The sequence below is a fragment of the Labeo rohita genome, chromosome 9 (assembly GCF_022985175.1).
Source record: "Labeo rohita strain BAU-BD-2019 chromosome 9, IGBB_LRoh.1.0, whole genome shotgun sequence".
Classification (NCBI taxonomy): domain Eukaryota; kingdom Metazoa; phylum Chordata; class Actinopteri; order Cypriniformes; family Cyprinidae; genus Labeo; species Labeo rohita.
This window is the reverse complement of record NC_066877.1, coordinates 1576433-1591316: the sequence shown is the minus strand read 5'-3', so window position 1 is coordinate 1591316 and position 14884 is coordinate 1576433. Positions and strand designations below refer to the sequence as shown.

General features: G+C 36.3%; 1 protein-coding gene across 7 annotated transcripts in view; it reads left to right on the top strand.

Moving 5' to 3' along the window:
- Nucleotides 1-14884, top strand: part of fmnl2a (formin-like 2a) — a 78523-nt gene that overhangs the window by 16469 nt on the left and 47170 nt on the right. For all 7 annotated transcript variants that reach the window (XM_051119253.1, XM_051119255.1, XM_051119254.1 and 4 more), the window contains exon 2: nucleotides 13747-13830. In XM_051119253.1, coding sequence (XP_050975210.1) covers nucleotides 13747-13830 — 84 coding nt within the window. The remainder of the gene's footprint in view (nucleotides 1-13746; nucleotides 13831-14884) is intronic.

Below are 14884 nucleotides of genomic sequence, written 5' to 3'. Positions count from 1 at the left end.
GAATAGTCCCTTTATAAACACTGAAGCTGTCAATCCAGTTTAGTTCTGCACTCTTGCAAAAACACTGCACAATAATGTCTTATTTACATTGCATTTTTTTTTTTTTTTTTTTTGTTATAATGCAAGAATTTGTGATCAAAGCATGGTTTGACTAACTAAGCAAATAAACTAGACTAGACATGTCTGTTATTGGCTACAATGCCCAGTGCTTTAATACATGTTGTAAATAGGAACATTTGATGCCCTTCACACAGTAATATGAAATGGAGCCGCACATTAGCACATATTAAATGGACTCAGTATTATTGGCTTTGCAGAAAGGCTTGTATCATTAAAAAAAAAAAAGAATTCACTACTGACACTACTGTAACGGTACTGGTTATGTCTACAACAGCAATATGAGTCAGTTAGAAATAAAATAGACTACTGTAAGCAGTAATATACAGTAAGATGTAATGTTATATAATACTGATATGTAATTACAGCTGTGAGAAGTGTATAACTTATTTCTGTGACATGGGTGACTGTGCAGGGTTGCAACAGTTTTGGAACCAGAAAAATGGCTTGTGGACCGAACTAGGAACTTTTAAACACTTTGTTTCCCAGCAGAGTGATAACCTGTGCGACACGAGTGTTCAAACTGCGTGCAGTCAGTCAGTCTGAGTAGATATGGCAATTTCAGACAGCTCTTGTCATTTTTGTGCACTGTATACTTCAGACAGTCCATCACCATGATGTCTAAGGCTGAGAATAGTTGATACACTTCTTACTGGAAAAATACACACATTAACCTTCAGATTTGCATTGCTTCAGCTGCTTTAATGATTTGGCTTACAAGACTCTTAAAATGTAATGAACCATGTCAGCATTTCAGAGTCATTTCACTTCTTATTCTTGTGATCTGTCCACGTCTGTTGTCTTGCTCAGATGAGTTTAGCCTGTGGCCGTTTCCGCCCCATGTTGTGACCCAGCAGGGGAGTTCAGCCGTCTCTGTGATGGACTCTCTGCAGTGCACGAAGGTGAACTTGCTGTCTTCACTGTTTGCACTTAATCTTTAGTGATGCTTAGACACTTAGCTTTTTGGATCCAACCCAAAGGAACTGTTTTTCCCAGTTCAAGTGCTTCACTAACATTCGTAGGTATCTTGAGCTAACAATAAACAATATTTTTTACAGCATTTATAAATCTACACTTCTGTTCAACGTTTTGGGTCAATAAGATATTTATATTAAAAAGAATAAAAAGACACTTTAAATTGATCAAAAGTGATATTAAAGACTTTACATTGTTAAAATAAATAAATATCAAATAATCCTGAACAAATGTATCATGGTTTCTTGAGCAGCAAATCGGCATATTATAATAATTTCTGAAGGATCATGTGACATTCAGATGTAATTGAACACAGTTATTTTCATTTGTAATAATATTTTAAAATATTACTATTTTACTGTATTAATGATCAAATAAATGTAGCCTTGGTGAGCATAAGGGACTTTTTGTCAAAAAAAAAAAAAAACACATAAAAAAATCGTATTGACCCCAAACTTTGGAACGGCTATGTAATTTAATACCAATTTCTAATTATACTTAAAATTAATTCTTTTTTTTTTTTTTATACATTTTTAACATTTCAATTTAACTGACAATAGTTACAAGTAAATTGACATTAGTTAATGTAATGAAAATAAATTGACTGTGAACAACAGCATGTTTATACATTTTTCTAATGTTAATTAATTAAGCGCTGTCTCTCTCTGTATCTTGTTGTGGTAGTGTCTGAGATCGCCTTTGTATGTCTTCCTGCATGTGTAATGGGTCAGATGGATGTGATGTGTCTGTCATGTGACCGGGTTAATGGGTCGTGAACGTGAATTAGCGGCGTGTTTTGCTCTGTCAGAGTGTGGCAGTCATATCTCAGGAGGATTTTGTGAAACCCTTTTCAGCACCCTCAAACTGCAGGGCCAGTCACTTGTCATGACTGATATTTGTCTCAGCAAGCGCAAAGAAGTGGCTGATGTTTTAGGTTGCCCAGCTGAATCATGTTAGAGTTTTAGTTGACATGTGACATACTTACCAACTGCTTATTACTGACATAAGAAAGCCAACATATTGAAATGTTCGTATAGAGCTAGCTATCTACCTATAAGAATGGTCTAGCAACACTCTGTAGAAAAATAAAATAAAATAAAATAAAATATGTAAAAAATAATAAAATAAAATTTTCTTAAGCCAACATCAACATTTTTCTTGTCTAGTTAATTATCATTGCAGTCTTCTTCGAGATTTCTGGCAGTGTCTGAAATTTTGGGTCACATTCCTGCAGTTTTGTTAAGCTCTTACAATGAGAAACAGCACAAACATTGTCAAAATTAGCTCAAGGGTTTGCGTTTATTTGAATGCCACCATTTCAGTTAATATATATATATATATTTTATTCTAAAAAAAAGACATTGGCTGTCTCACATTCTGCCGTGGGCGTTACTCAAGATTGAGGTCATATGGTGCGATCTGACAAACAGCATCTGTACAGGACAGCACAAATCACATGTGTACAGCCGACTCGGGACAGAAGCACAAGTCATTAAGTGCAGTAGTAAAAAAGTAACATGATTGGTTTTATATGACTGAAATCAGTTTATAATGTTTGTTCCCAGCCATGTTTTTGTTGTCTGTTGGTTTATAGTGTTTATGTTTGTGGTTGCTGTTAGTAATTGTGATGTTTTCATATTATTAGTGTGGTGGGACACTGGAGACTGAATGTTCATAATCCGCTACAGCCCACCCTTTTACAACTGGCTGCGCCCTTACCCACTACACATTTCCCTCTCGTTCTTACTTGTTCTGGACAGCAACAAAAACACATAGTGTGACTGGACAAATATGTCCATCTTTATATTGCAAATGCACCACAAAGAAGTTGCACAGACGGAGTGTTTTTTTTTGTTTGTTTGTTGTAAATATATTTAATCAGGAATTAAAATTACAAGACACTTGAACGCTGACTGCTGATTCTTATGAACAGCCAGAAGTCGTGGTTAGTGTTTTGGTTTAGTTCACTTACAACAGCGCTCCAGCACCACTTAAATAACAAATGAGCGCAGTAATACTGAATACTGGATAATTTGATTGACTTTATATTTCTCATGCTCTTAAAAATAAAGGTTCTTTATTGGCATCAATGGTTCCACAAAGAACCTTTACCATCCATGGAAACTTTTCATTCCACAAAAGGTTCTTTACAATGGAAAAAGGGTGTTTAGATTATCAAAATGTTCTTCACTCTAATAAAAAATGGTTCTTTTAAGAACTGTTCACTGAAAGGTTCTTTAGGGAACCAAAACTGGTTCTTCTGTGGCATCACTGTGAAAATCCCCTTTTGGAACCTTTATTTTTAAGACTGTGACTTAATTTTCGGCATAATTTTTGGCAAACAACAACGATTCATTCATTCCCGATGTACAAAATCTGATTCATTCTTGTTAGAGAAGCCTTTTTTGGAAATATGTCACAATTGGAGTGAAAAGACTTAAGTTTTAACTTCTGTTTTATGCTGACTTTCCTAGAATTAAGTTGCTCCCAACAATATTCACCTGCTCCCAACAATATTCACTCATTGCCTGTAAGTAATGCTTCGAAAGCAGATCTTCGCATAGCTGCATTAAGTTTCAAGCTGCGTCTAGTATTATCTATTTATGGATCTAATGACCACTTTAAGACAAACTGAACTCAACGTGCCTGTAGATGAGCTCAAGCTACCTACTTTTAATATGTGCAATAATTGAGACACAGTGAGTTGTATATTATGTTCAGATGGAAATTATGTTTTAATTTTCCAGCCTTCCGGCATAATTACCCCCAACCATAACAGCATAATTAAAACATCATTATCAACATCATTAAGGAAAATTGTACCGTCAGCCAGTCATTATAACAAAGTGAACCCAGCGGATTGATCAGGACCCCAACATGAAAGAAATGACCAAGAAATTACTCCACTTATTATTACTACTTGTCAAATGGATATGATATATTGATTGAAGGATAATGATTACAAAAGGGATACAAGATACATTAAACTAGTGCAGGTTTGTAGGACATTCATCGCCTCTGATTATTACATTATACAATTTGACTGCAGAATGACCAATCAGAAACACCTCGAAAAGGGAATAAGAGAAGTACAAATAAATAGGTTGCTCACCACCGCAGTCCTGTTTAGTTTTGGGTGGAAAAGGGAATAAATCAGCTTAACTGTACAGTATTTAAAGGATTACACTCTGATCACCCATCACAGATCAGCCACTGCTTTAACATGAATCTGCTGTAATCTTCTCAACGTAGTAGACACTGATAACTCTCGAAATGCGTGTTATTTGTGCACTGTAATCACTCAAGTTTCATCAGAAAGAATTGTCAGCATTATTTTAATTTGCAATAGCATTACTCCTACTTTTCCTTTTGTGACTCTTTAATTTGACTGAACAGCGATAGTTCACCCAAAAATGAAAATTCGGTCATCATTTACTCTCTACCTTCTTGTCGTTCCAAACCAATATACCATGTGGCTTTTTTTCTTCTGTGGAAGATAAAAGAAGATATTTTTAGAAACTTAGCATTTTTTTTTTTGTCTTTACAGTGGAAGTCAATGAACTCCCAACATCTTCTTTTGTGTTAAACACAGAAGAAAGACTTTCATACTTTCATACACAATTGAAAGTATGTGAGGGTTTAAATTATAATAGAATTTTCATTTTGGTGTGAACTATCCATTTTTCTCAAAATTATATTAACCCTGGAAAAAAAGCCTGACATGTAATAATAGCCAGAAAAATCTACTTTTTTGAAAATGAACAGTTTAATAAATCTTTAGACACAATATGTAAACAAAAAAAAATTGCTTTTATGACTATGACAGTCAGAATATGGAGCTCATACTCAAGGAGGGGGAAAAAAAACACCTTTATTTCCAAAATGAGGCCCAGACTGAGTAAAAAAAATGGTAATAGATTAGTATAGGGACCAATTCCCACTGTTAACTAGTTGCTTATTAGCATGGTTGTTATTAACATATTGACTGTTTATTAGTACTTATAAAGCACATATTCTGCATGACCATATTCTACATCCCTAATCCTACCCAATACCTGAACTTAACAAGTAATAAGCAGAGTAAATTAGTAGTTTACTGAGGCGAAAGTCATAGTTAATGGCTTGTTAATAGTGAGAACTGGACCTTAAAATAAAGTGTTACCAAAGAATTTGATCATGTTGATATTTTAGAATGTGTTTAAAAAAGAACACATATCATATATGATTACAGTGTTACAAATGCTAGATTTTAATTTACAAGATGATAACTGTACGCCACTGACATATGTGAGCCTGGATCACAAAACCAGTCACAAGGGTCAAATTTTCAAAATTTAGATTTATACATCACCTGAAAGCTGAATAAATAAGCTTTCCATTAATGTATAGTTTGTTAGGGCAATATTTGAGCGAAAAGAAAAGAAGAAAAATCAATAATTTTGACCCATACAATGTATTTTTGGCTACTGCTACAAATATACCCCAGTGACTTAAGACTGATTTTGTGGTCCAGGGTCACATATAACATGATCACAAGGTCATGTGATGAGCATTCTTGCAAATAATAATTGCAATTTTTAATAATAAAAAAATAAACAAAATGTAGCCAGTATATAGTAGGTACTATGTGGCATTCACTAAGTAGTAAGCTAGTTTTTCATTGTCTGTTTTGGGGTGGAGTGGACAGTGGGGGTCTGAGATTACACTACTAATCCGCTAGCAGACGGGGGACACCTGCATAGCCCTGCAGAATCGGCCGGATTACGGAAACATGTTGCGCTAATTAGGGGATGACACTCGCCACCTGGCTAAATCTGTGAGGAGCCGTTTGGTCTTTGGACAGAAAGACAGAGAGGAAGAAGACAGAAAAAGAGAAAATTTCCTGTGTGAGGTTTCGTCTATTTGCAATCACTGACTTCCATGCTGACAGATACTGAGTTTGCTCTTTCTACAGATGTTTCTGATACATACAATTGTGGACCAGTTTCTGTCTGAAAAAATCAATGAGGGACATCAAGTGTTTATGCAGGAATGCTTTTAGCCATTAATCTGTAAGTACGGATATCGTTTATTTAAGCCTGTAAAGAGCTGAAGGTCTTTCGTACCAGATGGTGACTTTCTGTGGCAAATTCTTGAAATACTGACCGATTTCCCCAAAAAAACTACTGACAAAACTGTCACTTTTTTTTTTTCTCTGTAGTTCGAAAATTTAACTTAATAAATTAATAATTTCTAGTTGGGATAAGTGCAAAGCTACTGTGATTTAGGTGATATTTATTATTATCAAAAACATTTTTTTCTGTCACTTTTAGTCTACAATCCAGACTAATAGGGTTTTTGGTCCAGTGGAAGAGACAGTCTGGACGCCACCAGACACAGGAAAATGTGAGAAAGAGTGATCACATGCCTGACTGAGAGGAAAGAGCAGAGAGATTTGAGTCTGTCTGAAAGAGCTGCTCTCTTCCTCTTTATGCTGCTGTGAGGAGAAACTCTTCGAATCCAAGACACACCAGACAAAGACTTTATGGTTGACAAATCCACTGTGATTCTGATCCAAAAACTGTGAACTGCCGTTCAGAGAATTTTTTTAGATGTGATGACACCTGTCAAGCCTCAGACGTTCACACACACCTCATAACTCTGAAGTGTAATTTTTAATGTGATTTCCATTATGCCAGTGCCCTGTTAAAGCCATATCAAACTCTACATTCAGTACAGATGAAGGTGAGTAATTAATGACAGAATTTTCATTTTTGGGTGAACTATTTTGTTAAGTTGGACTTAAAATATATAAATGCCACTGCATTAGGTATCAAACGAAAATGGGATTTACTTTAAAGAAAGCACACAATGTTTGTGAGGTAAAACTTGGTAATGAATCATGTCCATATTTAGTGTGGTTCTCTACACCTGTGGTTACTTTGCTGTGACCCTGAGGAGAATACATCCACTAAAAAAAACACCAAGACACCAGCTGATTACAAAACACTGAGCAAAAATTAATTTGAATCATTTTGACATTTGTGACTGAAGTCTCCAGATTAATTGAATATGAAAATTAAGCAATGAATCATGAAGTATGACAGTGTTATAAAGTAAGATATGAGGTACAGGTTATACAGTACAGTCTTTTTGAGCATCAGCCTGTTGTGAGATGTCATAATATACAATTCTCTTCATCATAATTTTGAAGCTTAATCTGAAAACAGCCCTCTGAAATGTATGGTCTGGTGCAGGGGTGTTCAGTCCTGTTCACAGAGGACCTCTAACCTGCAGAGTTTAGCTCCATTCGTAATTGAACCCTTCTGAACCAGCTAATAAAGGCCTTGAAGATTGCTAGAAATTTCCAGGCAGCTTTGTGTGGGAATGCTAGGGCTGAATTTAGAAGGACATTGCCCTCCAGAAGCAGGATTGGACACCCCTGATCTGGTGATTGTGTCTCTTCTTTGTTTGTAGACTAGTGTACTTGTGATTTTTTTAGCGTTCTACAATTAGACCAGAGATCAGGTCTAAACTGGGAGTAAAAGCAGAAGTAATTCTTACTTAGGAAACTTCATGCTCTGGTATAAGGCTTATTTATCCTTTTCGTGTGTCATATTATGACTCATATAATGACAAGCTAGAGATTCACCCCTCTTTCTTTAGGAAAATCTCATACGTTAATGCCTGTTATTGGATCGTAAAGTATTTCATTCTTGACATGTACTTTATCTCATTTGATTATTTTTTATCTCTATAGGGAACCTAATGTCTACAAACCAAAAGACACAATAATTCATGACAAAGCAAGACATAGTATTTCATCCATAGACATTATGGAATATGAGTACAAAATAAAAAAGCTATAAACGGTAAAGTTTATATTATACAACAGAATGTTCAGACTCTAAATTCTGTTTGGACAAGCCAAACCAATAGAAACAGCCCTGAATAACATGTTCTTCCTTGACTTGCACTGTAAAGAATTTACACCTTCACCTATATACGGCAGTTCTGCTGATAACCGTACAGATATCTACCATAGTATAGCAAAATTAGACATTTTCTACAGTTGCATGGTACATTACTTCATTTGAATTCGAAGGTTTTGTTCTTCTCATGTCATTTAGAGCAAATCTTACACACACTATGAAGTGATGATGATATCACCCTTTTTTATTCATGCTCAAGCTGTGGTAGTTCTGGGAGAGCTGTGTTTAGTGGTGTTTGGGTCAGGGCGGGGTGGATGTGTAGGTGCTTATTTGGATTTTTGAGCGGTCAGGATGTTTGAGATCGTCCCATCGGAGCCACTCAAACACAGGTGATCAAAGTACTGCCTGAACTCGGTTTCCAGGGTCAAACTGACAATTACTACAAGAAGACGTCAATGTGCTAACCAAGCAGTTGTTCCTGGAAACTTCTTTCCAATAAAAGTGGATTTTTACATCTTAGAGTCATATTCTTTGGTGGTAGATATGGTTGTAATGACTCAGAAGTGGTGGTATATTTAGTTTTTGACACTCTCCCACTTCTCCACATTTTACTGCAACTTAAGTTCAGATGCTGAAATATTTTTCTTTTGCAGTGTTTTTAAACAAATTGTTTTGCAGAGTTAGACTTTTTATTCTTAAAAATTTATTCTGGTCAGGAACTGCCTACCTACTAGGACAGGAATAGAACATCTTATTGCCATGTCAAAATCAATCAATATTTTTATGAAATGTTTAGAGAAATATAAATACAAAATCAATGGACCAATTCTCACTATTAACCAGAGGTTGTGCTGGACTTCAACATTGTCCGTCATTTTGACGGGCAAGGTCGTAAAAATTCTGTCATGATCTATTATTACCCGTCATTTTAATTTTCATAATTTAATTAAAATAACACATTTAATTGCTTTTATTTTTGTTCACATTTTCGTTTTTAATCATGAACATACAGTACGACAGCGCAGTGTTTAAAAACAACAAAATACACTAGGGCTGGGTAAAAAAAAATCGATTTCTCAATATTAATATATTCTCATTTTAATGAACCAATATCGATTCTAAAATCACAATCGATCTCTTGGTATATGCTGTTTTCAGCTAATGAACGAACAGTACATTACATAGTGCGTCTTCCTTCCAATAAATAGCAATAGGTTAGGATTTGTGTTACTTTTGATATGAAACAAAGTCTTTTGTGAAAGTGTTTTGGCGCTCTTTAATGTGGCGTGGTAGATCGTTGTAGCTTCTGTGTACTCGTCTGTGCGTAATCAAACGCATAGGAAAACATTTGTGATAATTTCATTTTTGTTCTGTATCCCGTGCTCTGCAGCCAGACTGAAGTGCGTTTGCCACCAACTGGACAGGGGTGGGAATTACAGCTACAATTTTACAATAGATCACCCTGTAATCTGTCAAAATGACGGACGGCCTTCAGATTTTTCCGTCACTGATAAAAAATTTCCGTCAATGACAGAGAATTTTCGGTTAACGTGACCTCTGCTATTAACTATGCCCTTTGCCAATGAACACCTAATTTACTGCTTGTTAATAGTTAGTAAGGTTGTTGTTGAGTTTAGGTATGGGGCGGATTAAGGGATCTAGAATATGGTCATGCAGAATAAGGCATTAATATATACTGTATAAGTACTAATAAACAGTCAATATTCTAATAATATGCAGGCTGGTTGTTAACTGGTTAATAGTGAGAACTGGTCGCGAAACTAATGTGGATTACAAGCAGACGTTGTAATCAGATTTTCTGTCCACTTAAACCTATAAATAGTGCTGAATATTTGACAGATATAAACACCTTTGTACCTTCTGAAAGACTGGAATTGGTGGTTTGAGCCCAGCTCTTGTTTTGGTGTGTAATATGCATCAGACGGTCAGTGAGCGGGCTGTGGGCGGTCTGTCTCAGACTATCTCTGCCTGGCTCTACTTGTCTAATTATCCATCTGCAGGCCTCAGAGGCTTCTACATTTGGAAATATAATTAGCTACATCAAGTCTAACAAATAATCTGCCCTGTCTGGAAATGTTGTTGTCACCAGGAATCCTTTAGAATCTTCCAATATGTGTCTCTGAAACATTAAAGATAGATCAAGGGTGTTACTCCTGTGTGGGTTGGGCTGGTTGTTTTGTAGAACTTGAACTTGACATGAACTGGCATGATTGACCAGCTCTGCAAGCCTGTGTATTTGTTCAGCATATGGCTTAATATTGGTCAAATATTGGTCTGTAGATCTGCAGATCCTTATTTCATTTGTCAGACATCTGGCCTTGCAGATTAGATTTAGGTTTCCCTGTTGTCATAGCGATATCATATTACGCAGCCTTCATCAGCATGTCTGTCCACAAGCACAGAACCAGAAACTTTCTGTTTTGCTGTTCAGAGAAAGATAAGGGGAAGCTGTTCTCTATTCTCGATGTTCTTTATTTTCTCTTGTGGCTGTGTCAACTTTCATTCTTCTAAAATAACATTGCATGTATCTGTGAAAAAGAAGTGTGCTTAATCATATTGAATGTGCACTTGTAGTGTACTATGAATCTTAAAAAATAAAGTATTTTAAAAATGTACTTGATAATAATTTAATTAATACAAAAAACTATAGTGTACCTAAAGAGGGCACACTTTTGTGTACCTCAAATTAACACATTTTAACATTTTACATTTAAAGTGTATATAAGGGTTCTTTTAGTGCATCTTAACCTAATAATGTGCTAGGTAGCAAGCTTTGCGGCTAAATGTGGCTAAAGTAAACGTTACGGCTCATCACCCAGTGGAAGAGAAGGGCGGGGTGAGCAGAGCTCAGTTGCATTTGAGGGCAGACCTGCCCTAAATCATCTGTAACAGTCCGACCGCCATTGTTTCGATGCCAGAGCAGGGATGTAAGTTAGACAAGAATATCTCAGATTGAGTGATTGAGGTGTTGTGTTGCTGGATGTAATAATGAACATAGTGGTCGTCATTTACTCCTGACATCTGAGCTGCTGAAGATGCAGTGGATTACGTTTGTTTGTGAAGGGAATGCACCTCCTGATCTACATAAATGCGTCTATGTTCGTGCAAATCATTCATGATCCAGCTTCACCTACAGCAGAAGTGAGTGTAAGGGTTTCTTTTTATGAATCTCTGCAATCACCTTTCCTAATAACGTGCTAGTTAGCAAGTTTCGTGACTAAACATGCTAAATGCAGCTAAAGTAAACAATCTCTCAGAGCACAGCTCGTCACTCCTCAGAGACAAGAGAGGGGCGGGGCGAGCAGATCTCATTTGCATTTAAAGGAACAATCCATCAGAATGGGTTGATTTTTGCAGAGCTTATTTTGACAAGGTAAAAAGGGTGTTGTTTTACACTATCATTGAGAATTAAAAGTTATGCTAAAGTGTATTTCTTTATCACAAGGGTTATTTTAAAGAGTGAATTTGGGTCATTTATTGTTCTCTTAGCCTGTGCTAGAAACGTTATGGACCAAACCTACAGTACCTTAGCAACTGTTTCCGCCCACCATATTATCAGACAAGCTTTTGCTCTGTTCTAATACAATCAGATCATATATAGTAAATCATATCACATGGTTAATCAATTTTACCTAATATTTGTGTGTGACATGAATCACACTGTTAGCTTAGCGTCCTGCTAATGGCAATCTCTATTGGAATCAGTCGTGATTAAATGCTTGTGAGGTTTGGTCTCAGTTAGGATGCTGCTTTAGTGGGCAGCTGTCTGGGCAGTAGACAGTAAGGCAGTTCAATTTAGGTTTTGTCTTCATATTAAAGAAGTGCTATTAAAAACAATGTTCAGAGCCATTACGATGGCTAGCCTTTGTGTGTATAGATCAGATTTGAAGTGTTGGGTTTCCCTCTGGCCAGCAGCTGCTGTGTTGAGGCTGGAAAACACAACATAGTCATCCGCTTTAAAGCGACTCCCTGGGTGCATAACACTGCTCTGGAAATCTACACAGAAAAAACAACAAGAGCAGCCCACGTCTACACACACAGATAAACAGTATGGCTCCTCTACCATAGGTTTTTCCAAATTAAGATGCCATTTAACAGCGCTGAATTAGTTTTCGCATCAGCAGACGGTTGGAGAGGGAATTATGTGTTTGTGTTCGGGTGGGTGGTGTACAGTTGACTCTGAAGGGTGGGGTACGGATGGGGCTCTGGTGACTGCAGTATTTTGGGGGAGTTCCATGCAGCAGATGTGTGAAAGTAGGGCAGACGTAGAGGACAGCGCTTGTGTAAGAGGTGGAGGTCTGATCTCAGCACATGTTTGGAGTTTGAGCACACACATGTGCAGATGGTCTGTATGTTCGAGCATAAACATCTCCACAGGCCAGCGCAAAGTTACTCCCTGTTGAAAAAGACAAAGCTAATAGCACATTAGTAAAACTGTTGTAATGAAAATGATCTCGATCGATTAAGTTACGTATTTTAATAAGCATAAAAAAGAGTTCATGAACCAAATGAGCGAGATTCTAGTATCTGGAAAGTGTTGTGATCAAACGAAAGCAGCAACTGGTCTTAAGTTATATATTATATTATATATCTAAGTATGACAGATTATTGAAAAAGAAAAAAATGTTGGACAAGCACTTGGTTCTATGTACTGGTTGTTGATTTGATTTTGAGATGTGGGTGTTGCATTTAAAAATGAAGGAGGATGAATGCTTGCAGGCGCATTGACTAAATTATTTAAAGTCCTGCTAATGCCCAAAAAAAACCAAATAAACCTTCAATATATAACTACGACAATATTGTACTTGTATGATCCATTGTCATAGCCGAAATTGCCTCTGTCACTTGTTCCCATGCCCACACTTCCTACTTTTCATTCTGATGTAATCGGCTTCTCAAGGAGAATTGTCTTCCCTGCAATATTTTCTTCAATGAGAATCTGCTGCTTTTGCCTATTGAAGCTTTTTTTCCCCTCCATGTCACATTAGGCAAATGCTTTCCAGATTCCAGCGTCCTTAAACTAACACATCTTGCAGCCTTTACATGTGAATGATTGTGGCTTGATACTTAAATAAAGGTTACAAAAAATATTTGGATTACGATTTGTCAGTATTGAATTTGCTGTATTACATTACTGTAATTTTATTCTTTAAAAGAAAAGAATAAAAGTTTTTCAGGAATTGCACTGGAATTTTTTCTTAACTTCTTTCTTAAGAAGATTTTTATCTGAGTCCACCCCCTGATTGCTTTTTCTTTCCACACTGATGGAAGTTTTATAGCAGTATTAATTCTTGAGTTGAGCGGCTCTTGCTGCTGTCTGTAGAGGAAGAAGATGCTGGCATAGCAGACATATATAGCCCCATGTGTCTCCTCTTCTTCTGCTGAACCTGCACATTTTACACACAGTCATTTTTTTTCTAATGCAGACACACAGCCATGGAAGTGAGTTTGTTATGAATGGGGTGAATTTATTTTTAAGCATTTAGACAAACACATATTCTTCAACTTCAGCTCATTTTTAACGCCTCTTTAAAACTGCCTTACATTTAAAGCAAATTGTACTTCCTAAATGTATGGTTTCTGTGAGATGTGCATTGCTATAAATCATTTCTTAATCTTTTGTAGTTTTTCCAGTACATATAGAAACACTCTTGTTTGTCTGATAGCTGTGGAAGTTACAGGACTTTAACTAACTTCACTCTCTCTCTGTGTCTTTACACAGAACTCAATGAACTTGCCTCCAGACAAAGCGAGATTACTACGGCAGTATGACAACGAGAAGAAATGGGAACTCATTTGTGACCAGGTAATGCATTCTCTCCTTCTATTATCACCTCCATTCTCACAATTTTTCATCTAAAGCAAAGTGCAGCTAGCAGCTAAAGAACTGAAGGTTTATGTAATCTCAGAGTGACTGGTAGGAAATGCTTAAAAGTTGAAGAAAGTTTGCAGGATTGAAACCTGCATGAGTTGATCCATAGACTAGAATCATAACCTCAAGATACTATAGGGGGATTGTCACCCTTGGTTCACCCCAAAATCAATTTTGTCATCATTTACTCACCCACATATCATTCCAAACATAACTTTCCAGTGTTATTTTGGACCCCTTTGACTTTTAGTGGATTTACAAAAACATCAAAATGTCTTCTTTTGTGCTCTGCAGAATAAACAAAGCCATAGAGTTTTGGAATAACATGAACTTGAGTAAATGATCACAGAATTTGCATTTATGGTTAAACTTTAACATGGTGCCACATGTTGTGCCCCAAGGAAATAAATTCCACCGGTCCCAGTCATGTATTTTAGATTTTACCACGCATTTCAGTGAGACAAGTGTAAGCAATCTGTATTACAGTGAGTCACTGTTTGTTCATCAGGTGACCTTGTGTCCCTGCAGACATAACATATTGTCTCAATCTTGTTCACATGAAGACAACACAACTGTTTGTTTTTTGTTTTCTATTCGTCCTCCACTGTGTTTGTCTCATCCAAGCAGTGATATAGACAGAAATGGTGGACTATACAGGCCATTATGTGACGCCTCTGATAATTATTCTATATGTTTAGATCACATGACCCGCCATTTTGACCATGTTGTTACTAGTATTCCTACTACTAAAAACAGTAATAACAGCAACAATATTAACCCTTTAACTGCCACTCCCATTTTTGAACACACATAAAAATGCACTATCCAGACTTAAATTTTTATAATTCATGAATGAAAACATTTTGTAATATTATTTTGATGTACATTTTCCATGGTAATGCAATGTCTGATTTTAAAATGCCTTTCAAAGGATAAATTTTGAGATCTTAAGTTTTGAACCGATATATAATTTCTTGTGATATCTAAA